The 24,699-nt window shown below is 36.5% G+C and overlaps 8 protein-coding genes and 2 non-coding genes across 11 annotated transcripts; 4 read left to right on the top strand and 6 right to left on the bottom strand.

Annotated features, from left to right (window-relative positions):
• Positions 1 to 28: 28 nt before the first annotated feature.
• On the bottom strand, positions 29 to 3,867 carry cutl-28 (CUTiclin-Like). Its single transcript, NM_067570.7, has 12 exons — positions 3,689 to 3,867; positions 3,382 to 3,526; positions 3,205 to 3,328; positions 2,587 to 2,729; positions 2,397 to 2,544; positions 2,216 to 2,346; positions 2,075 to 2,135; positions 1,915 to 2,026; positions 1,779 to 1,865; positions 1,246 to 1,562; positions 1,106 to 1,196; positions 29 to 781 (listed from the first exon to the last, which is right to left on the bottom strand). The coding sequence occupies exons 1-12, from the start codon at positions 3,857 to 3,859 to the stop codon at positions 221 to 223; spliced, it is 2,091 nt and encodes a 696-aa protein (NP_499971.2). The 5' UTR covers positions 3,860 to 3,867; the 3' UTR covers positions 29 to 220.
• Positions 3,868 to 5,219: 1,352 nt separating this feature from the next.
• Positions 5,220 to 5,309, top strand: F41A4.3. Its single transcript, NR_052883.1, has one exon. It is a non-coding gene; the product is annotated as an Unclassified non-coding RNA F41A4.3 (non-coding RNA).
• On the bottom strand, positions 5,230 to 5,301 carry F41A4.t1. The gene has a single exon. It is a non-coding gene; the product is annotated as a tRNA-Asp (tRNA).
• A 3,824-nt stretch (positions 5,310 to 9,133) lies between the features above and the next one.
• On the bottom strand, positions 9,134 to 11,784 carry K11H12.5 (DUF4276 family protein). Its single transcript, NM_067569.3, has 4 exons — positions 11,681 to 11,784; positions 10,378 to 10,753; positions 9,895 to 10,051; positions 9,134 to 9,537 (listed from the first exon to the last, which is right to left on the bottom strand). The coding sequence occupies exons 2-4, from the start codon at positions 10,746 to 10,748 to the stop codon at positions 9,193 to 9,195; spliced, it is 873 nt and encodes a 290-aa protein (NP_499970.1). The 5' UTR covers positions 10,749 to 10,753; positions 11,681 to 11,784; the 3' UTR covers positions 9,134 to 9,192.
• Positions 11,656 to 12,289, bottom strand: K11H12.10 (Neuropeptide-Like Protein). The gene is made up of 2 exons (NM_001038336.2): positions 11,835 to 12,289; positions 11,656 to 11,784 (listed from the first exon to the last, which is right to left on the bottom strand). The coding sequence occupies exons 1-2, from the start codon at positions 11,996 to 11,998 to the stop codon at positions 11,703 to 11,705; spliced, it is 246 nt and encodes an 81-aa protein (NP_001033425.1). The 5' UTR covers positions 11,999 to 12,289; the 3' UTR covers positions 11,656 to 11,702.
• A 191-nt stretch (positions 12,290 to 12,480) lies between these two features.
• Positions 12,481 to 14,329, top strand: K11H12.4 (CUB_2 domain-containing protein). Its single transcript, NM_067568.4, has 6 exons — positions 12,481 to 12,607; positions 12,653 to 12,738; positions 12,786 to 12,934; positions 12,982 to 13,261; positions 13,626 to 13,848; positions 13,902 to 14,329. Exons 1-6 carry the CDS (start codon positions 12,491 to 12,493, stop codon positions 14,268 to 14,270), a joined length of 1,224 nt encoding a protein of 407 aa, NP_499969.1. The 5' UTR covers positions 12,481 to 12,490; the 3' UTR covers positions 14,271 to 14,329.
• A 554-nt stretch (positions 14,330 to 14,883) lies between these two features.
• On the top strand, positions 14,884 to 16,785 carry K11H12.3 (Hyphal_reg_CWP domain-containing protein; the record flags this gene model as incomplete). The annotated part of the gene is made up of 7 exons (NM_001380017.2): positions 14,884 to 15,000; positions 15,047 to 15,132; positions 15,184 to 15,332; positions 15,375 to 15,641; positions 16,132 to 16,206; positions 16,257 to 16,354; positions 16,408 to 16,785. 5 exons carry the CDS (start codon positions 14,884 to 14,886, stop codon positions 16,146 to 16,148), a joined length of 636 nt encoding a protein of 211 aa, NP_001367843.1. The 3' UTR covers positions 16,149 to 16,206; positions 16,257 to 16,354; positions 16,408 to 16,785.
• Positions 16,786 to 17,808: 1,023 nt separating this feature from the next.
• On the top strand, positions 17,809 to 19,453 carry K11H12.11 (CUB_2 domain-containing protein). Its single transcript, NM_001047510.5, has 6 exons — positions 17,809 to 18,115; positions 18,162 to 18,247; positions 18,302 to 18,450; positions 18,495 to 18,771; positions 18,909 to 19,131; positions 19,178 to 19,453. The coding sequence occupies exons 1-6, from the start codon at positions 17,999 to 18,001 to the stop codon at positions 19,400 to 19,402; spliced, it is 1,077 nt and encodes a 358-aa protein (NP_001040975.1). The 5' UTR covers positions 17,809 to 17,998; the 3' UTR covers positions 19,403 to 19,453.
• Positions 19,454 to 19,696: 243 nt separating this feature from the next.
• K11H12.6 (Protein sleepless) lies at positions 19,697 to 21,073 on the bottom strand (the record flags this gene model as incomplete). 2 transcript variants are annotated; one of them, NM_067566.3, is made up of 5 exons in its annotated part: positions 21,011 to 21,073; positions 20,850 to 20,966; positions 20,252 to 20,330; positions 20,088 to 20,170; positions 19,808 to 19,927 (listed from the first exon to the last, which is right to left on the bottom strand). In NM_067566.3, the coding sequence occupies exons 2-5, from the start codon at positions 20,964 to 20,966 to the stop codon at positions 19,808 to 19,810; spliced, it is 399 nt and encodes a 132-aa protein (NP_499967.2). In that variant the 5' UTR covers positions 21,011 to 21,073. The 2 variants fall into 2 exon arrangements, with proteins under 2 accessions (NP_001368205.1, NP_499967.2); NM_001380016.2 differs by lacking the exon at positions 21,011 to 21,073 and having other exon boundaries at positions 19,697 to 19,927; positions 20,082 to 20,170; positions 20,850 to 20,973.
• A 373-nt stretch (positions 21,074 to 21,446) lies between these two features.
• On the bottom strand, positions 21,447 to 22,839 carry K11H12.7 (Protein sleepless; the record flags this gene model as incomplete). Its single annotated transcript, NM_067565.5, has 4 exons — positions 21,447 to 21,879; positions 22,051 to 22,115; positions 22,220 to 22,298; positions 22,723 to 22,839. The coding sequence occupies 4 exons, from the start codon at positions 22,837 to 22,839 to the stop codon at positions 21,757 to 21,759; spliced, it is 384 nt and encodes a 127-aa protein (NP_499966.1). The 3' UTR covers positions 21,447 to 21,756.
• Between the last annotated feature and the right edge of the window lie 1,860 nt (positions 22,840 to 24,699).

The following is a 24,699-nucleotide window of genomic DNA, read 5'->3' as shown; positions in this document are numbered from 1 at the left end:
TTAACTTGTGAATAAAAGTGTACTCATGAATTTGGAATATTTATTTAAACTGAGAAAATGAAAATGTCAAACTGGAAGTTTTGTACGCTTTGGCAAAATGAAAGACATTGGATAAAATTGCACTGGAAACTGAAGAAAGACAAAAACAAAAGCGAATTTGTAAACCCGAGGTGCATTAATTTCAAAACAATATAAAAGCATAATGAGTTACCGGTAATATCTAGGTGTCTCTGGTGTTTTCTTCCGGTTTAGAAGTTGTGTAATACTGTACGTTGTGCTCTTGAGGTCTGTTGAGTTCCCTATAAAATCTCCACTGCTGGTAATAACAATACATAATTAGAAAACATGAGAACATGAGAAACATCTGAATAGCTCCCAGAACCACTGTGAGCATACACGTGACGTCATCAATAAGACAATGCTTCACACTTGTCCAAAGATTTGGAGAATGCTTCACAACGATCACATCTCCTTCGTGGAACTCTCCGTTGTCATTGAACTCGAAGTCTGACTTGGGAGCTGGGAAGTCGAATTGCTTTGGTGAAGGAGGATTCAGAAGTGTCAATTTGTGTCCAGTTACTTTATATACATCACTTGTCAATTGCAGCTCCCTCGGCTCCCCGGCCAGAGACCTTCGGACCATACGATGTCGTGGAAGATCCAGTGATAAGGGGAGGGAATGAACGTTGGTCTCCTCCTCAGGAAGCATCATGTCTTGATTACATTTTGGCATGCATCCAACTGTACATGTCTCCATCATTGCATGGTACACCACTTCAGTCTAAAAAAATGTTACTTTAGACTTTGTATCATTTTTAGACTTTAAAACTTTAAGCGAGAAGTTAAAGTTTTTTCAGAACAAAAAAATTTGGCCGGAAATTCTACATTTCTTTTTAGAAAAGTCATGGCGAAAGAAATCACAACTTCTCAAGGAATGTTAAACGGAAAGTTCAAATTTTCCGAGAGACACATTCTAGCAGAAACTTTAAATTGAGTCAGAAGCGCCAAAAAAACAATTTTTACTGTGATATCAGGTCATTACCTCAGATTTTCTGTATGTTAAAGCAAAATCCCACAAAAACCCCAACGTAAAATAAACACAAACCTGTCGTCTAAATCCAGAAAAACTAATCTTCAATTTGACATAGTTATCTGTCTTCCGAATTTCTTTCACAATATCCCGCCGGAGAACACAACTGAAATAGGTCAAACATTTACGGTTAGGTATTTTTCCTGTCAGCTGACCCATCCTCATCGATGATGCGTAACACGCGACCCGTCTGAACATCCTTCGCCACTAAATTAGTAACTGTAAAATCTTCAGCCGAGTTCTTAACGGCAAGCATAATCCATCCATAGTCACCAATGTGAACTGTATCGGCTTCTGTTGAATCTAATCCGAGGATTTTCAGAGAGAATTTAGGGTTTGTTTGGGCAGGTGGGGCTGTGACAACGACAACATCTGACATTACTTGATTTGTCTTATTATTCTCACGAACATTCATTTGAACAGATAGGAATTGCTCTTCCGATGGCATACTTTTGTGAAGACGGCAGTTGACCTGAAAAATTGTAAATTTTTCACTTTATTCTGCTTGTTGAAAAAATACACGCCAGACACCTGCCGGGTCTGCAATCACCGAAGTTTACGGCTTAATGTTTTCATAGAAAGCTTCGAATATTGGAATAGTCTTCATCCTAATGTAAGAAGAATTCAGTCTAAGCCTAAGCATACGCCTACGCCTAAGCCAAAGCCTAAGCATGTTTCAATGGCCTACCTGCAAAACTTTGTCCCTTATAGTCACCAAACTCGTGCTCCCTTCCTTCACATGCACCATACCCCGATATGTAGAATCTTTGGATTTCTGCAACTTTCAATTATTCTGATAATTCTCAAAAATCCTGAAAACTTACGTTAGGATCAAGTCCACACTTTTTAAAGTCAAACTTTGACGAAAAATCGTAGTTCCCCTCGTAATCTTCTTGACACATTATTTTCTTTGACTTTTTAGTCATCATTTTTCCGCTGAAGCGTACATAATTTTGGAAAAATTTTTTTTTGGGGTAAGCTTACATGAACATTCTCATCGAGCTAGCTTTGACTTCCAGATTGTCCTCGCGGCATTTTAGAGAGACTGAAAATTTTCAAATTTTCCACGAGTTTTCAGATGAAAAATTTAAGAAAATACCATTGTTCATCGAAAAAATTACTCACAATTAACACAATCATCCAAATCACCATGAAACAAATTCGGCTTCATTGATTCCAGCGGGCTTCTTCCTAGCATTCTAGCAGATGCCCACATTAAGTTACATTCGTTGGTTGAGTTGTCATAGGTATAGGATCTGAAAAAAATTTCAGCTTTTACAGATAATAGTTTAAGCCTTCAACAAACCTGCAAACATCTGAAATGCGACTTCTTATCACACACATTTGTTCACATTCATCAAAACTTCCAACATTTTGAATCAACTGATCACTGACCGATTTCAGCCCACCCCCGTTGACACGCATAAATGTACACGCTGATGACGTCATCGCATCTGAAAATTTCGGAATTTTTTGTGCAAAAAAAATTGACCTACAATCAACGCAATTGTTTTCATAAAGATCCACAGAATAGCTTGCTTTGAAGTATAGTCTTGGATTGTACACAGAGTTAAGGGATACTCTGGATAACTGGCATAACGAGGTGTCATTGTTGTGCAGAGCAGCACGACAAGATGACCTGAGAAAAAAATTGACTGAAATTTAAAATAATGTCTTGAAAAGATTTTTAATTTTTTGAATATTTCCAGAATATTATTTAAAAAACAGTAAAATTTTTTAACGCATCGAAGTTTAACAAAACAGAACACACTTTTTTTTTTAAGTTTTTAATTCCAAAATGAAAAGTTTTATGTATGTAGGAACTTTTTTTACATTTATTTTGAAAAATAAAATTTGATGATAAGTTTTCGATCAGAAAATTTCAGATTTTTTACAAAGAAAATTCTTCAATAGACTTCAAATTGTTTCCATCATCACAACATATAATTTTAAAATTCAGAAATTATTTTGAATTTAAAAATATGTTATAAAACTGCATCGAACTCAAAAAATATTTTAAACTAATTTTCTAGAAAAAAAACGAAAAAATAATTTTTCAACTTTATCCCTTTTTCACTTTTTGCGGTTTTTAAGGTATATTATTAAAAACTAACTCTTTCTGACACTGTGACAAGCATTCTTCCATCGAAATCGAAAATGTCTTGATAATAAACGATGAGTTGACCAACGACCTCCCTGGGAACTTTTCAAACGCAAAACTTCTCTTCAAACATTTATCTGAAATTAAAGGGGTGAAAGTCAAAATGACCACCTCGCCGTCAATTACTCACTTTCCAAACAAGTTTTCGTTCCTACCGTCCGAGATCCAGATGTCGTTAAGACGGGTGACTTCGAGTGAAGATGGCAATTGAAACCACCGTTCTTCTTTTCAATGGGTTCGGCGTTCGAGAAAGTGAAATGCGTGCAGTTTGGTACCTGACGAGAGTTTTTCGGTCGTTTAGTGAAATTATATTAGCCAGGGAATTAGCTACTAGTTGCTATATGGCTTCCAAGGAGGCTAGATCCCAGCTCCCTTTAAGTTGAACTAGAATGCCGGCACATCCCGCGAAACGTCAGCCGCAAGACAAAAAAGCTTACCGATGAGCAAAACCTGGTGCATTGTGATAGACTATCCACAGATTTTCGAATAATAAGACTTGCAGTGGAGTTTACGGATTTCAAAGTCTCCAAGATAAAAGTGATCTCACATGGTGATACTGTAGACGGGAGTGTTGACAGAATAAGAATCAGGAGAAAGGGATATTTCATGGCATCACCTGGAAAAAAAAGAGGAAGTTGTAAGGAAAAAGCTTGGATATGGAAAAGTACGGAAAGACGGGAAATGTCTGTTTGTTAGTGTTTGTAGGATTTCCATTTATTTCTCTATTTCTAGATTTATGCAGACCTAGAAAAAGAAAACTGAACAAGTTTTAGTTCTGAGGAAGACCCTAGGCGGCATTTATGAGTCTTCCTGGAATAGTTTAAAGTTCGACAGAAAGATGAAAACGTTCGACAAAAGTATGACAAACTTCTACAGAAGGTTGAGGCGTAATACGATGAATTGCTCTTGCAATTGGACAACGTTTGACAGAAAGCTGTCAAAGTTTGAGTGGTCAGAAATGGAAAAACTTTCTACAGAAATATCACAAAGTTTGACAAAAAATAGGAAAACGTTTGGCAAAGTTATCACAACGTTCGAACAAAAACTGAGCTAATGGAACTCTTTTTGAAAATTCAAACGTAAAAAACCTCAAAAAGTCAAGCTATTTCGAAGATGTATGCAAAGTGAAACGGAACTTGGACAGGAAAAGTTTAAAGTTGCATTCGTTCCGGCAGGTTAATTAATGGACACCAGCAGTCGGAAGGGCGGTGAGGAGGGTAGGCGCATCGTCGGTTTAAACATGTTATGGGGTTACAAACGACTAGCATGAGTTATTCGAAATGGAGAGAAACGGGCGTTCTAATTGTTTGTAGAGTTTGGATTAAAATTTTTTTTTGACTTCAAAATTTCCAAAAAAAAAAAATTTGGAACTTCAAATTTTAAAAATCCTCGTAAATCTACACAAAACTCAGTACGTCTAAATGAAAATTTTTAGATATATATAAAAAATGGTAAACCTGCAAGAAACCACCTGAATCTACACAACCGTCATAAACCTTCAGAAATTCTGTAAATATACAAAATTGGTAGCATCTACATTAACACTTCGTATATCTACAAGGCGCCACGTAAATCCACACAAAATCTCGTATATAACAACACAGCTCAGTAAATCTACACAAAACACCAAAAAATTTGTTTTTAACTCCTATATTCATGGTTTAATGACATACCAGGTAAGTGGTTTGGCTTCTACCTACCACCCCAAAACGGGAAAACAGTAGACATATATCTATCGTTTCGGCGGTAAGCAAACATGCCGGACACTAAATGACCAGCAGCGGCCAGCCGACGATAATAGCAGGCCGCCGCCTGAGAGACGCAAACATACTGGAGAATCAAAAGGGCACAGAATCGAAAGTGACGGTTACACGGAAGTAGGTGAAAGTTTTGTCCAACTGACGCTGTGAAGCTTCATGGGATTCAGGTCACATATCCCAGCTGGGCAACCTGTTGATAGAATTGTGCAAAAAAGGTTCTCCCCGGCCGGGAATTGAACCCGGGTCTCGCATGTGACAGACGCGGATACTCACCACTATACTACCGAGGACACGGGAATGCAGTGTAATCGGTGCCATTAAAAAAAAGGAGAGAAATGAAAGAGATAGCGAGAGGCGAAAGTGGCAGGCAGCTGAACAAGCACAATGAGGAGACGGCTGGCAGTATAAGGGAGTACACAAAATTCAAACTCCTTAAATATGCAAGAAGGCCCTAAAATCTACTAAAAATCTAGCAAATTTACATGAACACACGTATATCTACAAAAATATCGTAATAATAAACAGAAATCTCGTAAATCTACACAAACCCTTGTAATCGACAATGAAAACTACAAAAAAAATTCAAAAACCTATTCAAAAGACCACGTAAATACACATAAAAATTTATAAATCTACACAAAATTCTGTTGGTCAACTTGTAAATCTACATCAAGCTTTGTAAATCTACACTAAACTGACGTAAATCTACACAAAACATGAACATTTGAATAATATTCTATGCATATTTCGATTTCTTCTGCATATTTTGTTTTCACTAATCTCAATTCAACACACATTATTCTCGGGAATATATCTACGCCCCTCTTGACTCTCTCTCTGCATCTCTTCAAATCTCACACACACTCTATCACAGCGTCCAGCAGAGAACCAATTGGTGGATTTATGAAACAATAAAGATGTGCGCGCAAAAAAAAAAACAACAAAAACGATGAGACAATCCGAAAAGAAAGTGACAAGCTGTTGAAGAGAGATTATCCGACGGGCGGTGGCGGAAAAGGTTCCGGATCAACTGGAATTATCTGATCCGGTGATTCGCTTGATTGGAAAACATTGAAAAAAGAATCAAGTAGGTTATGAGAATAGGTGTCCTGGAAATAATGTATATTTGCCACTAGACTACGAAAAAAACCATACCGTAAATCTACAAATATCCTCGAAAATATACAATCACTTCGGTAAACGCAGAACTTTGTAAATATTTCTGATGGTGAGCTCAGGTAAATCTACAATAAACCTTGTAAATCTACAAAAAATCTTTTAAAAAAGTACACAAAACTACGTAAATCTACATAATATCCATGTAAATCTACACCTATGTATATTCGTAAATCTACACAATATCTTGTAAATAAACCCAAAATCGCGTAAATCTACACTAAATCGAACGTATGTGGTAAATTTGGACGCATATCTCGTAAATCTACACTGAATCTCGTAAATCAAATTGAAACATGATTTTTTTGTTCAGTTCCTGAAAACTCTGTAGTTAAATAAATTCCAGAATGATTCCGAAAATAAAATCCAGAATGATTTTCCAAAAATCCCTAACATAAGCCCCGACCCTCCCCCCAAATATTTAACACTCTACAAAAAAACTACTTTTGGAGCACTAAAACTCCATGAAAACCCAATCAGAAAAAATTATACGATAGGAAATCAAGCCCTCCAGAACAATGAAAATGCATATCGAAAGGGACCTGTCTGAATAAACAATCGGAACGGCGAATAATGTGTTGAAGTAGTGTCCTCCTCCCCTCATCTAACAACTACTACAACTCTCATTGAAGGGACAATTATCGGCTCCCCCCGTCGGCCCCCGTCGGTTAATTGATCCCACTACTCCCCCCGACTGGCACCAATAAGGTTGTTATGTTGGGTGGTTTCGACAACAATTGACAGTTATGCTAATGGAGTGAAAGTTATAGAGAAATTAGACATAGAGAGTAGAAGGCTCCAAGTGCTTTTACCTCGCGGAAAATTTTCCTTTTAGGTAAAAGTCAAGCCGAACCAAAAATTCTCAAAATTTCAGCTTTCAGTGTCGTGAAATATAATGCCTGGTACTGTGATTGCGTACTTTCGAAGCTTCTGTAACCCCTCAAAAATCATGCTAGAAAGTTTCTAGTTTTTTGGGTTACATTTGAAATTTAGTTAATCTACATTTTAAATTAGAATTTTAATGAAACCTGAAAATGACAATTCCAGAATACAAAATCACACTCAGAAAAAAAAAACTTAAAGTGCAAAGAAATCTGCTCCAACCGGAAAATGGCAAATGACCTTTTTTTTGCAGGGCGAGCAAACATTTGGCGGGACACACCGCTGACCATGATTAACTGGAGGTGTGCTTGCTGATATTTGATAGTTATTGAGCAAACAGTGCTCTCTCGGCAGAAAGTGTTCGCCCATCTCTAATCAAGTGCCCATCGACAGGGCACCGCCACTTGCATAATTTCCTTTGACCCTTTTTCGGGAAGTCTGGGAGTGATAATTGGTGGTAAGGGATGAGTGTTTAGATTTTTTTTTACTGTGTTTTCCGGCAAATCGGCAAATCGGTAAATTGTCGGGATTGAAAACTTCCGGCAATTGCCGATTGTCCGAATTTGCCGGAAAAACGGCAATTGCCAACAATTTTTGGCAAATTTGGGTTTTGCACTTTCTTTTTGGAAATTTCAGAATCGGCAAAATTGTGTGTATCCTATGAATGTTCCTACATCTCTTTAGAAAAGTAAGCAAATTCTGTCAACATATCTAGAAAAGATAGGAAAACATTTCAAGAGGCACAGGGTAAGTGGTTCCGTCTTTTAAAAAATCTCTCTAAAAACTTCCGGCAAATTGATGTTCGGCAAGGGCAAATCGGCAAATTTCCGGAAATCAACATTTTCGGCGAATCGGTAAACCGGCACCTGATTTTTGTAACTTTCAAAGGGCCTCCAAACTGAGCAAAATTTTTTGTCTGTTTTCTATGATTAGTTATGGGAAATTTTGAAGTTAGAAACATTATACTGGAAAGCATGAACTCCATAATTTTCAGGAAAAAAATCATTTTGTTGTAATATGTTTTCTAGCCATTTTAGTCACCAGTTCACTTAATAAAAACTGTGTTCTAAAAGCTCAAAAATACAAGAACATTGGATGAAAAACCTTGAAAATCCAAAAAAAAAACTGGGGCTATTGTAGAGCACAGTTGCAAAAAGTTTATACTCAAGTAAAAAAGCTTCTGCTCGACCAATCATCGTAAACAAGACAAAAAAGAACACCGCATAACACAACAATGTGTGAACACCCTTCGTCTGCTCCGCTGCTCCGCCAACTTTTGATGATGATGTGTTTATGATAGGTGTGTGTGTGTGCTCCTCCTCATTCACCAGATGGCCTTTTACAATCACCGCCTGGCTTTACGTTTTCTTTGGTTTTTTATTTGTGACTTTTCCTTGGATTTCATATGTACATCATGTGGCTTTTGCTCTGACATGAAAAGTAATGTGTATTGTTTTGCGGGAAAAAAAACTATAGAACAACACAACAACAGCGAAAAATGTATGAAATTGGTGGAGCACAGAAGTAGGCAGTCACATTTTGAGACCAACGGTGATGACACATGTCTACCTACCTACGTGCCTGCCTATATATTTTTTTCAGCATTTTTATTAAAAAATTGGAATTTTCCGCCAAAATGTATTTTAAAGCTACAATCTGAGTTTACCACCATAATTATTGAAACATTAAAATTTTAATTTCTCACCAAAACGCAGAGAAAATTATTTTCAAAAAAATTTAAATTGAATTTCAATTTCTTGGAACAATTTTTAGAATTTAATTTTAATTTAATTTTCAATTTTTGAAAATACATTTAGTCCTTACCGAATAATTATATAATATTTTGAACTCGAAAATTTCCCGCCAAAAAAATTTTCAGAATAAATAATTTTTAAAATCATAATTGACATTTATTTTAAATTGAACATACCAAAATTATTACCCAGGCGGATTTTGCACCAAAAATACGGTACCTATGGTCTTGACGCGACAAATTTATTGTCAAATGAGAGTACGGTAATTTCAAACTTTCGGTGCTGCGGAATTTTCATCAATTTTTCAGAATTTTTCAATAAAAGTTTATTTATTATCGAAAAATCTAACTTTCATAAATTTGCATACAATTAAGACGGACACATTTTTCGAAGGAATTCGCTTTTGTTTTTCATATTCTTCAACGTATTAAATTCCACCCGATAAAACTGATCGGCCTTGTTTTTCGTGACATACTGTCCATCCAATTCAGATCTCATTTTAACACAAAGGTACAGCATTCCTCTTGAATTGTCATCTTTGTCAATTCTAGCTTTATTCTCGATAACTTTGAAAGCTTCCATTAGATTCAGAATCCGCGGATCTTTTGCAACAATGTCGTTAAACGATCGTAATGTGCTCGCAGAGTTTAGGAGCTCCGATGGACGAGCAATGACGAGCTTCATGGTATCTGCGTTTTCAGGAAGGTCACCATTCTGCAATTAAAAAATGTTGGAAACGTGTCTGGACTACCTTCTTGCCTGCCCGGTTTTCATTTTGCTGTATGTGTGCTTGCATGCCTGTCTACCTGCTTACCTTGTACCTAATTCATTCTTATCTGCCTGATTGAACACCTACGTACCTGTTTACTGCCTACGTGTTTTCCAACATACCCATTGTATGCCTTCTCATTTGCTTGCCTGTCTATGTGCCTGCCTCGTGTCTGACTGTTTGCCTACATACCTGCCTACGTACCTGCCTACATGCCTGCCTACATACCTTCCTTATTCCTGGCCTATTATCTACGTGCCTATTAGGCAGGCAGAACCTTCAAAAACAAGGTTAAAACCTACTTTTGAGCTGGCCATCCAATCCTTGATCGGTGATGTGAAAGTCGCATTGTACAGTTGGCAAATGTGAAAAACTTGCTCAAATAATCCGTCCGAGGTGTTAACAGCAGTATGCCTACTTTGCTTGAGAGATATCACAGAATGACATTTACCGACGGCTCTGCAAAAAGTAAATGTTTAGGGTAAGCTTTACAAGAAGGTACAGAATGCCTACGCATTTGTCTCAGAGAGAGAGAGTGCCTACACTTGCCTGGCGCCTACACTTAATAACGAATTAGCCTACCCGTCTACTCGCAAGGCAATCTTCGCTTGCCATGTGCCTACACCTACTTAGTAATGCACTTTATATCTACCTACCTGCCTTCAAAACATCTTTCGTCTGTCCTGTGGACGCCTACCGTCAGAACATAAACCTTTGTAGGCAGGCAGGTACGCACGTACGCCTAACGACCTACCTATCCAAAACCTTAAAAAATTACAACTTACTGTTTTGGAAAATCATTCGAAATTCCATCATACAAAAACACGGTCAGCTCTTTCGAAAAACAATCCACCAATTTTCCAATAACAGATCTATCAGCAATCCAAACTTTAGCCGTTCCATTTTTCAATTCCTGTTTCCTTTTTTTGAAGGCATCTTTATTCATATTCTTCAGAAAGCACTGCGTCATCTCACCGGATGAATAAAGTGCACGTTGAGCACGAAAACAGGTCTCATCGTCTTTTACAAAAATAAGGAATTGATTTGTGGTGTTGCTGGCCATTTGGAATACCATATGCACAAAACGTTCTTCGTTACTTGTCACCTCAAAATAAATGAGCTCGGGCTCTGCTGAGGCGTTTGAGGTCTCGGCCATCTTGTCTGGAAATTTAAAAATTGCCAACATTTTTTTTACACATTTAACAAATGTTTTACAAAAAAAATTAGCAAATTTGGGAAACCAGAATTTGAGCTATGAAAATAGCGGATTCTAGTATCTAGGCAAATAGGCAAAAGGTAGGCACGTAGGCTTGCAGCTAATAGGCCTGGCATAGTCCGCATAGGCACAGAGGCGTAAGGGACATGTAGGCAAGATGGCCCGAGGCAGGTAAGTTTGCCAAAAAAAAAGTCTGATTATTACGAAAGTCTTATAAAATATTAGTGTAATAACGGAGAGATTACGAAGCTAAATAAAAATAAAATAACTTCCGTAGAAGAGATTTAAAAGCCTTTAAAACTAAAAGTAAAGAAAAGGGAACAATTAAAAAAAAAAAGTACGCAAAATTGTAAAAATCACTTGTAGTGTATGGTGCAAAATAATAATAATAATATTTCGATAGGAGTAAATCGATGGAAGACTATAGCCTCTCTCTGGCAAGTACTATGGAGAGACAAGAGGCCGGGAGAGTGCGCGGTGTGCGCGCAAACAAAGGTAACTTTCCTATCTTCTCCAGTCTCGGGTCATTACAGTTTGCATTGAGATGTGTACTATCTTTTCCAGACTGAAGAGGACCGGTCAAGGCGTGAAGGGGCGCCTCTTATCCGCCCTGTCAGGAACATCAGGAAAGAAAATAGAAACTGCTGCAGGATGTTCTGAAGGCGTCCAGGTAGGCGAAAAATTCCTACGAGTTTACCTGTAGGTATAAGCGTGAGGCAACCGTAGGTAGCTTTCAAAGCTGGTAAGCAGGCGTAGAAATTGGCACGTGGTTCAGCGGTAGGTCAAGCCATAAGAAGGTAGCCTTGAAGGCATGTAGGCAGGCAGGTGCAAATGAAACACATTGCAATGGAATGCTCAAAAACTTTACTCACGACTTATGATAACAATCATCAATTACTCATATCTGCCGCCTGGACCAAATTTGATTGGACGAAGGGTTCGGAGCTTCATTGGCTGCTCGACTCGGGCTACGATCCTGAAAAGGTTGAGCTTCTGTCATTATTCAGAGAATTTCAGAAAACTCACTCATCACTGTCTGAATCGGCGGTCTTATGGTGTGGCATGTAGGTTGATGCAGTGCCAAAAAGAGCGACGAAGAGAAGGATGGTGAAGAATTGACGGAACATTATTTGGAAAATGTTTGATATTTTGAAAGAAGAAGGAATCAGTTTTATAGTTGAATTTTGCATAGAAATGTGGGAAATATGTTCAGATATGTAAATGATATGGAGATGAGAAAAATTTTAAGTGTGAGAGCATTTTTTTCAGGGCTTTCCATTCTTTGCAGATATGGACACATGATGCGCAATCCGCGACTTGTAAATGGTGTTCATTGTGCTCACTGAGGCATTATGTGGACATTGCGAATTACCTGTGCTTGAAAAGTTCTAAAATTTGAGATTTAATCTAACCTGTTACAATTAAGAAATAATAGAAAATCAATGATCACACTTCAGCTCACGATGACTCCACCGAAACGAATTCATATTTTATAGTAATGATGATATAACAATCACCTTTTTCTATATCAAACTAGGTACGTATTGAAATTCGGTCAAAAATTGACTCACCTCTCTCCCCCTCACGTCATTTTTTGCAAAAAATCCATTAAAATTGCTTATCAGTCCTGAGCGTCTGGCGCTTTTAAGCACTGTTACTCAATTGAATTTTCACTATTTGCCATGTCTAGAGTTTGTGTTTTCTTCCTTCTTTCATTTATTTTTTCGGTGCACGCCGACCCGAAAGTGGTGAATCTATTCCGAGTTACTTCACTTGGATCATTGACAATCAGTGTTGAGGTAAGGACTTAATCAATGTGATTTCAATTCAATGTTTGAATTTAGAGTGGAGGGAAGATTTTTCTAGCATCCGGTGATGACAATCAGTATCTGAAGAATATCCAGCTTACAACGGGGACTACAACTATTACGTAATATTTTATTAGTTTTATTAAAAATAGCAACCTATTAACTTTAGCCTAGATAAGTTGAACGATTTGAACGATGATGGATCTCCAAAGTTTATCACTGCAGCTGGAAGTGTGATTCTTCAAACCAGTAACAATGACACCACAACCAGTAGGCTTAGTGGATATATCTATGTCACTACATATCTACAAGCACAAGGTAAATATCACCTAGAAAATCTTCAAATTAAGTCTGGGAATTTTTAGATCCAACCTTTTCTGTGTACGTCCTCAAGACCACTCAATCAATCAGCAAAATGGGAATGAAGTCAACAGTAGTAGTTCTCAATACTGTTTTAAGACAAGAGCTTATTGACTACGATATGCCAAGAGCCATATCATATGTGACAAAAATCGATCATTCCCCGAATACAAATCTCTACTTCCAATGGGATATTCCTGCTTCGAACTGGAATGATGTGACCAATAATACATTTTTCCGAAATCCAATCGAGTTGAAAAATGGAACGGGTCCACATTTTAAAGTGTAAGTATAAAGAAGCCTAGGTCAAGCATAAACAGAACAGATGAGACCGAAAACTAGAACGCGGCCCAATTGTTGTTCAAAATGTCTCCTTGGTTGTTGGGCCGTTTGCGGCTGTTGGATAGCCACTTCTAGTCGGGTTGGGCCTTCTGATGCCAGCCATTTGACCGAATTTGGGCCGTGTTCAGCTTGAAAATAGCTATCTTCAAAATTTTCCTTTAAAAAAACTAGGAGGTTACGAAAGATTGAGCGGAAAGTGCTGTCAATCTCTAACGGATCGCAAATTTGAGTATGTTGAAGTTAGATCTTCAACTGTTTAACATTTTCAGATATAACTTTTTCATAAATAAGTCTTCATATCTTCCAGTTTCTTCGACAACATCGAACCCCTTCAAATTGGCCTAAACTATTGGTACATCACTTCTATGGGTCCCTTCAATTTGTTTTTAGAGAACAAATATGTGAGTGATCACAGTTATACGACCACTGCCGTCAACACAACTGGCATTATTGTGGGTAAATCGTTCTATGCCGACCGTGTCGTCAACTTCCAATCAGATACTTCAAGATCGTCTGCGTCTGGGTTTTTCGTGAGTTTTGGATAACCTTCCTTTTTAATATTTATAAGCTCTCAATTTTACAGGACTCTGCATATATCACCGATGATCTTACCATCAAATTGCAATTTGTCGGTGCTAGTTTTTCGAATACTTTAAGAAAAGAAAGTGAGACACAAAACTATGCCTGGTCCCCTGCAGCACCGGTAAATCTGACAGTTACCTCGACATCTACGCTTCCTGGAACATTTTACATTCAATATTTCGCATTTGCGGGTGATCTTCAACCACTGACAAGTACAGTCGCAACGAGCTTAATGCTACAAACATCGACGACTACTGTAGCAAGCACAGCAGTAACTACATCACGAATAATCACTACCACCAAAGGATCATCTTCAAATTGTGGAGTCCATATTTTGATTTCATTGCTTCTTTCAATGGTATTTTGTTAACGTTCTCATTATGTCTCTCATGCTATCTGGTGCTAATCATAAATCCTTTAAGTCTCAATTATATTTGATCAGCAGACTAATCAGTAGCAATAGTTGACTTTAATCCAAAAAGTCCTTATTATTATAACAGACCCACCAGGGGACATCCAGACATATCCCAGAGCCGAAAAGGTTTTCGTCTCATATGCTCGTCGTATTTGGATATTAAACCATCAACATGAAGTCCCTATCGGATGCATGTTGCGATGCTTTTACACTATCACGACGTGATGTCATTGCATCCCCGTTACAGTAGATCTTTGGATATTGCGGAACTTTAGACGCAAAGTTTTCAACTAGTATTATATAGCTAAGACCGCTGTCTAACCGAGCTCCATCTTTCCTGAGCTACAGTAACCCTACAGTACTCCTGCAGTACTTCAGCACAACTTAAGATATAGCACATGTACCACTCGGTCATACGAATATTGGCGAAAGTTCAATGGCCAAATTGAACTGGGCTCACGTCACTTTGCATGTTATCTGCAACACCCCTTAACCGCAAAATCTGACAGTATTGCTTATCAGTTTGGTGCGTCTAGCGATTTTTGACAACGAGTTTTCAGTATTTGCCATGTCTACAGTTTGCGTTTTCCTATTTCTTGCCCTCACTTTTTCGGTGCACGCTGACCCAAAAGTGGTGTATCTGTACGATGTTAGTTCTATTGAGTGGTTGACAATTGGTGTTGAGGTGGGGCTATTCAGCTATATTGCATTCTATTTTTTTTTTAATTCAGGGTGGAGGTAATATCTACCTAGCGTCCGGAGATGACAATCAAATTTTGAAAAACATCCAGCTCACAACGGGGAGCACGAGTATCACGTAATATTTCATCATAGAAAACTTGCATTGAAACTAAACCGAAATTTCTAGATTAGACCAATTAAACGACGATAATGATGATGGATCTGCAAAATTCATCACAGCAACTGGAAGTGTGACCCTTCAAACCAGTAACAATGGCACAATGACCGGTAAACTAAGTGGGTATATTTATGTCACTACATATCTACAAGCTCGAGGTAAGCATCAATGAATTTTCAAGCTAATCTCGGTATTTTCAGATCCAACCTTCTCGGTGTACGTCCTCAAAACCACTCAATCAATTAGCAAAATGGGGATGAAGTCAACTGTAGTAGTTTTGAATACTGTCATAAGGCAAGAACTTATTGACTACGATATGCCAAGAATTATGTCATATGTGTCAAGCATTAATCACACCCGAATACAAATGTATATTTTCAATCGGATATTCCTGCTTCGAACTGGAATGATGTTATCAATAATAAATTTTTCCAAAATCCAATTGTATTGGATAATGGACCAAAGGTGTAAGTATCATACTTGTATTAGGCAATAACTATGGGGATCAGAGTGTGTGAATAAAACCTCGATCTATTTATGATTTTATTCAAAGCTAGCTGTATGTTTTCTATTATTGAATATTGACCTCAAAAAACGTTTCCATGGGTCAAACTACGGTATCAGTATAATTTATAATTATGGCTCATCCTGTATTAGCACCAGGGATGGCTTCACCCGTGACCCTTTTCATCCGTTCACCCGTTTTTGGAAATTTTCACGGGTGACGGGTGACCCGCTCACCCGTTTTTTGGAATTTTACGGGTGAAATCCATCCTTGATTAGCACATCACATTTATTTTTAATCATAACACCGTAGAACAGAACATTGCGATCCAGTTTGAGTGAAAAACCTGTCAACGTCCTTTTTCAAAATTTACATTTTTAAACAAGCTATTAGGAAAACGGTAACTGCATCCTACTGACCACTCCCAATATGCATACCTTTCTCATTTTCAGATTCTTCGATAACATAGAGCCCCTCCAAATTGGCCTCAACTATTGGTACATCACTTCTATGGGACCTTTTAATATGTATCTAGTAAACAAGTATGTCAGTGATCACAATTATACCACGACTTCAGTGAATACAACTGGCCTTATTGTGAATAGAAGGCTCTATTCGAAACATGTTGTCAACTTCAAATCCGATACAACCAGATCCTCAGCATGTGGGCTTTTTGTGAGTTTTGTATTGACCGTAGCCTTTTATTTTCATAAATAATCAATTTTCAGTATTCCGCGTACTTCACCAGTGCGCTCAGTATCAATATGCAGTATCAAGGCGGGAGTTTCTCCGATTATTTAAACCAAAAAAATGTGACTCAAAACTTGAACTGGTCACCGGCGGCACCGGCAAGCCTGACAGTCAGCGCAAATTCGTCACTCCCTGGAACTTTTTATATTCAATATTTTGCGTTTGTTGGAGATGTATCAGCAACTTCTGTCGCAACAAGAATGATGTCCCAGACGTCGATGACTACTGTAGGAAGCGTGTCTACGACACCAGTGATAACCACAACGAAAGGAGCATCTAGAGATTTTAAAATTCAAATATTGTTTCTTTCAATGCTCTTAATCTTTTATTAAATCTTCCATTAAAGCGATTTTGCCGGCTTCTGCCTTTTGTATAGGAAACGTTAGGGGGAAAACGTTTTAAATCTTTCAATGATTTTTCTAGATGGGAATTTATATTCAAATTTTTCAAATTGACAAGCAAAGACAATAAATCAGAGAATAAGAAAAAGTAGAACAAAAATTGATTATAGAAAAAACTCGTAGAGTTGTGGCGATTCAAAGTTCTGGAAAAAGGGCTAATTTTCAGCTAAAATCCAATTTTTTGCCAGTGGGGATTTTGTCCAAATGCACTTATAAAGATCTAAAGCAACCAAATATCATAATTAAACACTCCAAAAAATTTTAGATTGTTCATCATCTCCGGTCAAAGTTTTGCCAAATGGCCGAAATTTTGAAAAATACGAGCTTTTGAGGAAATTTAAAGAAATGTCGCATGTTTCGACCCCTACAATGTTTTAATACAAATAATTTAAACAAATTATTATTTTTTAAAGCATTAAAAATGTCGAAAAAACTTCTTTTTTTTTGGTCGACTTCCAAAATTATGAGTGGCAAAAACTGAGTAATTGCAACTTTTTGACAGTAAATAAAAAAATTTCAAAAATTTTTTGAAAAAGTTTTATCATGATATTTGGTCATTTTAAGACCAAAGAAGTGGTTTTTAACAATTTTCCCACTGATGCTACTCCACCTTTAAGTACATTTATGGTCAGTGGGGCATAAAATACTACAAAAAATTTAGCGGCAGGTGAGCATTTTGGACTAGAAAAACATGAAAATGCATTTTTTTTTTCATCACTCCAGAGACCCGTAAAGTTGCTTTAAAAGAGGATTTTTGCAGATTTTCGATGATTTCACAGCTGTTCAGGATTCTTGTCAGAATCATGGAAACCCTAATTCTCAAGTTACGTGGTGCAAATAATGACACAGTATTAAAATATGTATTTTAAATAATCATGACAATATCAAATGTACATCTCAAATATTTCCAAACACTGCCATAACACATTAAATTTGTTGATAACAGGGGTTTATCATGGAAGAAATATCGTGAAATTTAACATACAAAACCCGCTTCTCGAAGTGTAAATTATCAAACTGCATATTTATTTGCACAATTGAAACGTATTCAATAGAGATTCGATTTTCTGTAGAAAACTGACATTACAAAACTCTCACTAGCGTTGCTTATCGCCTCGGTTTAAAAGTTTCGAAGAACCGTTGTTTCATCAATTTCCCGCTATTTGCCATGGTTAGAAGTTGTATTTTCTTTCTTCTTCTTCTCATAATTTCGGTACTCGCTGACCCAAAAGTAGTGAGTCTGTCCCAAACGAATTCCCATGGATCATTAACATTTACTGTGGAGGTAAGAATTTTACCTTTTTGAAATTGTTCTGTTACTTTTATTTTAGAGTGGAGGACAAATCTATCTAGCATCCGGTGATGACAACCAGCTGTTGAAAAATATCCAGCTTACAACGGGAAGTACGACTATCCCGTAATATTACACATTATTTTGATGAAAAAATTGGAACCCTAATTAAAATTCCAGATTAGACCAGTTGAATGTTTTTAATAATGATGGTACTCCAAAATTCATCACTGCAACTGGAAGTGTGATCCTTACGACTAGTAACAATGCCACGACAAGCGCTGGTCTAAGTGGGTACATTTATGTCACTACCTATCAGCAAGCACAAGGTATATAATTTCTAATATGTATCTTTGGAAACTGGAATTTTAAGATCCGACCTTCTCTGTCTGCGTCCTCAAGACCACGCAATCAATTCGCAAAACCACTATGAAATCGACTGTGGTAGTTCTGAATACTATTTTAAAACAAAATTCTGTTGACTATACTATGCCGCGGATGACGTCATATGTTACAAAAATCAATAGTTCCCCGAATACAAATCTCAAGTTTCACTGGGATATTCCTGCTTTAAGCGGGGAAGATGGAACTAAAAATGTGTTTTTCCAAAATCCAATTGTGTTGAGAAATGAAGAGGGACCATATAATGTGTGAGTTGCAGATTTTGGAAATCTTTATTATTTTTTGCATTGGTTAATCATTTTGCAAAACAAAATGATTAATTTGTTGATTGTTCAGCTTGAACAACGAAAGTCAACATAGTTATGGTCCACCCTATAAGTTTCAGATTCTTCGACAATGTAGAGCCCCTTCAAGTTGGCCTTAACTATTGGTACTTCACCTCAAACGGACCTGTTAATATGTTTTTAGAGAACAAATATATCAGTGATATCAGCTATTGGACAACTGCAGTTAACACAACAGGCCTTATAATGAATAAAAGATTCTATACCAACCATATCGTCTATTTCCGATCGGATGCAACAAGGTCTGCAGTATCTGGGGTTTTCGTGAGTTTGGTATTAATCTCAATATTCATAAAAACCTATTTAATAGGAATCTGCATATTTAACCAGTTCTCTCACAATCAAAATTAGTGGACAATGCTCAAGTTTTGGGGAAAATTTTAACAATCAAGAAAATATAACACAAGCGACAGCATGGGTGGAGTTGAGGCCGGTAAACATGACGGTCACCTCAACATCTGTGTTCCCAGGAACGTTTTACATTCAATATTTCGCGTTTGCTGGTAATGATCCAGCACCGAAGCCTATGTGTTGATTTTAACATATTGTTTTTAATACGATAACTATAAATGATTTGAATATGTAGTTCATATGAAATTGCTTCAAAAAGTTCTGCTGGAAGTTGTCAAATTTTCTGTCTCAACTTAGAGAACTAATCTTTTCGTCGCGTCTTGTTGCCTGGACCATTATTGAAAAACATGCAACTTGAACTCACAAGGCATGCCTGCCTACGCCTATTTTTTGCCGTACAAGTTTAATAGTGGATTACCGAAATATAAGACTTTGCTTTTTTAGACCATGACTTTTTTTCGAAAATTTTTCAGAACGTTTCATTACGAAATTCGGTAGTTTTTGGCAAAAGACCCACAAAAAATACAATTGAAAATTTTATGGAAGGGTACTGGTACGAAGAGAGAGAGAAACAATCAGTTTATAGAGTTTAGGCAAAAAGTTTGAAAATGGCGACGAAGACGGCGGCGGCGGTGAGGAAGTAGTTGGATGATTCGGCAGAGTTACAAAGGTTTTCAGAGCATTGGGAGAAGACACATGTTGCAGGTTCCTGGAAATATCAATTCAAATTTGTAAAATTTTTTTCATAACTTTATTTTGTCATAAATTTTTTTTTGAGAAATTTCTCAGAAATTTCATTACGAAATTCGATAACTTGGGTCCATTTTTTATCTAAAAGACTCTCTCAGATTTTGGTTCACTACCTTTACCCCATTCAAGTAGGTGGTTGTGTTGAACTTTCGTTCACGTTCTTCGCCAAGGTAGCCGCATTCTCGGATAATCCACATCTTTTCTGAAAATTGTGTTTTGTTGTTTATTTGGCTGAACGCCAGTGTCTTAATTTAAAAAAAGAAAGGGAAAACTCAAAGCCCACCTTTGGAATACTGACGGGTCACACGGCATCCAACTGGCTCATGCAGCTTCACTCCACCGAGCGATCTGACTGGGCAAATCTGCAAAAAATGGAATATTTTTAGTAAAAATGTTCGTTCTGAAAATGTAATTTTTACTGATTTTGGGTTTTAAAAATTTTGAAAAATTTTGAAAAAGTTCCGATTTTCCAAACCAAAAATATTCCACAAACGTTTCCAAAAGGTTTGCCTACACACCGAAATTTATCAATTTTCCGGGGCAGTCACTACTTTTGAGAACCGTAATCTTGAGCCTAAAGCAGGTTTTGCTGATTTTTATAGACTTTAGAAACATTCGATAAACTTTTTAAAAGTATATTGAATTTGGAAATTTTTTCTCCAAATGCTGCTGAGCTTTTTTTTCAATAACCGTATACTTGTACCAAAATCTGATTATCCCAATTTTTAATTAATTTTATGTGTATTTTAGGCAATTTTTGCAGAAAATTTTTGGATATTTTTTTCAAAAAGTAAGTAATTTGTTTTTTTTTAAACATTTCGATGAAAATTGCAGCTAAATTTTCTGGTGTATTTTTAAAAAAATTTAAACTATACACAAACCGTATTAAATGCTTGATAATTGTCGATACAATCCGGTTGTTTCTTACTATTGCAAATGTAGCAGTTGAGAGGGGCAGAGACTGCGAACAAGGGGGCAAACACTATAAAAAGCCGCATCTGAAAATTATTGAGGTTATACAAGCTGTTAAATTATATAAAACCATGAACCTAGAGAATATTCAGATTTATTCAAAAAGAAATACAATTTTTAACATTTTTTCTATATTTATATCTTTTGAAAACTAAAAAAAATCTCAAAACATTTTCTTTCCAAAGAAGCAAAAATGATGTCAATTTTGGGTGACAAATGTTTTGTAAAAAAATTTTTACATGGGCTTTGCAAATTTTTATAACCTTTAAAATTAACAAAATTGTGGAAACTCCTTTTTAATTAATTGTTACGGGCCTCCAAAAGTGAAAGAAAATGCGCACACCAGAACTTTTTTTCGAAAATTTTCAGATCTTTTAATTACGAAATTTGCTATGTTTTGACCATTTTGGGTCTGAATAGGCAAACGGCTTGGAGCGAGTGTTTGCAGTGTGCGACATTTTGCGGGTTCCGACGATTCTCTGAAAAAGTGGATGATAAGAACCAAAAAAAAAACCAAATTTTATCAATAAACGGCAGTATTGAAAAATGTGAAACTTTTAAGTAGTACATACCAAAACGTATGCAAAAAAGAATAAAACATATAGAATTTCGATTAACTAATGAGCATTGGGCGGATTTCGTGGGACAAGAAAATTGTTGGAAAAGAGAAGAAAAAGTGAAATGTTCATGACTAAAAGCGGCAGCTAACAGTTCTGTGCGTTTTATGCGGTCGAAAGATCCAGAAAAAATACAATTGAAAATTCTATGAAAGTGTACTGGTACAAAGAGGAAGAAAAAACAAGCAGGTTTTAGGAATTAGGCAAAAAGTTTGAAGATGGCGATGAAGACGGCGGCGGTGAGGAAGTGGGTGGAAGATTCGGCAGAGTTGCAAAGGTTCTCAGAGCATTGGGAGTAGACACGTGATACTCCGAGGGATCCCTGGAAATTTAGGCGGTTTTTGGGGAATTTTATGGGAGTCAACAGGAAAACGAGAACTTCGGTAATCATGCCTACACGCCTACGTGGATGTTTACTAGGCACGGATGCCTATGTAGGCAAGAAGGCGTAGACTGCCTTAAAGGTAGGTATGCATTTTTGTGAAAAACTCACCTTGTTTGACTTTCTCTCAATATCTTCTCCGGTGTAGGCGCATTCTCGGACAATTGAGGTCTCTTCTGAAAATTTGTTTTTTTTTTCGTTTTTTTAAAATTCGGCTGAACACCAGTGCTCTGTCGAACTAAAGCAAAAAAAAAGATGAAAAGGAAAAATCAAAGCTCACCTTTGACATACTGACGGGACACACGGCATCCAAGTGGCTTCACCGACTTCATTCCACCGAACGATTTGACTGGGCATATCTGCAAGTAATTTAAGTTTTTAAATTACAACTGCTAGATTTTTTTAGTCTTAAAAAAAGCAGTAGGACCACAAAAAATCAACAAAAAAATTCTGCTGAAATCGGTTGGAATTTGAAGCTTTAAAAAATTTTTTCGTGCAAGTTTTCAAAGGCTTCTAGCATCGTAAAGTTGCTCCAACATTGATTTTTTTGAGGTGTTTTGATTTCATGGGTATATATGGAATTGAGATGCATTGTGGAACATTTTTGAACTTGAAAAAAAATTTTCGTTTTTTTTTTGGCGGCGAGAAAGTTATCAAAAAAATTTTCAGAATATTTTTTCGAGAAAAATCAAGGTCCGTGAAATTGCGGGTATTACAGTTTTAAATAATTTTTTTAGAGAGTTCAGGAAGCTTTTTGAATTTTTTATTTTTATTTACACAAACCTTATTAAATTTTTCATAGTTATGGACACACTCTGGCTGGTTCAAACTGTTGCAAATGTAGCAGTTGAGAGCGGCAGAGACGGCAAATAATGAGGCAAACACTATAAGGAACCGCATCTGAAAATTATTGAGGTTATGGAAACTGGAAAAAAAAGGACAAAATTAAAACGGTAAAGTAGTCTAATCAAATTTGGAAAAAAAATGTTTTGAGAGTTTTAACAAAACTAGTACAATCCACAGTCTCCTCACGTGGAAATGACCCAACAAGGGGGCTTGAGCGTTTCTCGTGAGCCTGGGAAAATTTTAACACTGAAAAGTGATTTCCTTCATATTTTGTTACTTTAAAGTGAATTTTTCATAGTTTTTAATTACGCATCAATTGTTCACATGACTGTAAGGAAGGTGGAGAAAAAAGAAATTTCAAAATTAATTGAAAAATAGAGGCCCTGCGTAAAAAAGTAAAATCAACCAAAAATTGCGTTTTTCTCCAAATTTTCATGTTCATCATTCGTTTTCGGTATAAAACTGTTTTTCATTTAAAATATAGTCTTTGATTGAACCTGATAAAATGAAAATATGAAGAAAAACACAAAATTTAGCGTTTTCGGATTTGTCTCAAAGCCCCACGCGCTGCACGAGTTTTGCGCCAACAAATAAATTTCCAGCTGAGGAGACAGTGCAGTCTTTAATTTCTCCAAATTTATTCTTCAGGCCTATTCAAAATTTGTAAAAAATCCCAAAAAATTTAGAGAACATTTTTTTTTCAATTCTAAAATTTTTTCTGGAATGTTACATGAATCTAGACTTAGGCACACAATGAAGTTTTAGTTTTTTGGAAAAAATCTGAAATGTTTGGGTGGCTTATTTGGTGGAAAAGATGTTTCGGAAATAAACTTTTTTACATAAATTTTCATTATTTTTATCACCATTGAAATTAACAAAACTGTGAAAAAATAAATTTGTGAAGTAATTTTTCAAAATTTACGCATTTAAAAGTTCAGTTGTTTTAACTTTTTAAAGCTCAAAGTTTTTTCTTCGGCAAATTCTTTAGAATCATATTTCAAAAATCCTTATTCAAAGTATGAAGGTTCAGTTCAAGTTTCAAAATAATAAAAAAAAGAGCAAAAAGTGTTGGCAAATTCACAATTGCATTTTTTCCAAAAAAAAATCGTTGTGAGGTTAAAAAGTGGCAACACGTAATGTATATCGATTCATGAGAATGGTAGTTGGAGGTCATTTAGCCTTCAAAAGTAGGTTGGGTTACATCGCATCGAAACCTGTCACAGTCCATCAATTGAAAAATTGAGAGATTGGGAGACAAGAGGGTCGGCAGGGGAATGCCATACAACTTTTTGCTATTATTTACGTGGGGATTGCAGGAACAAGAAAAGAGAAGGACGAAGTAACGGAAAAAAAATGAAAAAAAAGTCTCGGTTGGGAGTAGAGTAGAAGAAGAAATAGAAGAAGAGACTACTGAGGAACATGTGTGTGGGAGACTCCCCGACGACAACGGCATGACAATCGAGCTGAAATGAGAGAAACAGCTAGGAGGAGGAGAAGGAGAAGAAGAAGCACAAAGTCGTAAATTTCCGTATTCCGTTCAAATCTCAATGATGATGCTCTAAACTTTTTCATGGTCCTTGAAACTCATATAACAACTAGTTGGCAGTTGGGTTAGGTTTCGGGAATTTGGGTTCAAGATACTCGAAAAATCTTTTGGCGGGAAACTCAAATTTTAAGTTTTCAAAAAGTGTTAACGAGAAATTCAAATTGGCTTTTCTACTGAAATTTTTTTAATTCAAATTTTCTGACAATGAGAATAGTTTTTTTTTTGAAAACTGTGCATATCGTTTTAATTCAATTTTTTTTTAATTTCGGGCGGGAAATTCAAATTTTCTGAGAATTCTTTTTTTTTTTTGTTGAAAATTTAAAATTTTGCTTTAATTCAAATTTGCTGAGGGAATTTTTTTGGAGGGA

The sequence above is a fragment of the Caenorhabditis elegans genome, chromosome IV (genome assembly GCF_000002985.6).
Source record: "Caenorhabditis elegans chromosome IV".
Classification (NCBI taxonomy): domain Eukaryota; kingdom Metazoa; phylum Nematoda; class Chromadorea; order Rhabditida; family Rhabditidae; genus Caenorhabditis; species Caenorhabditis elegans.
The sequence above is the reverse complement of the archived record's forward strand: the minus strand, read 5'-3'. Positions and strand labels throughout refer to the sequence as shown.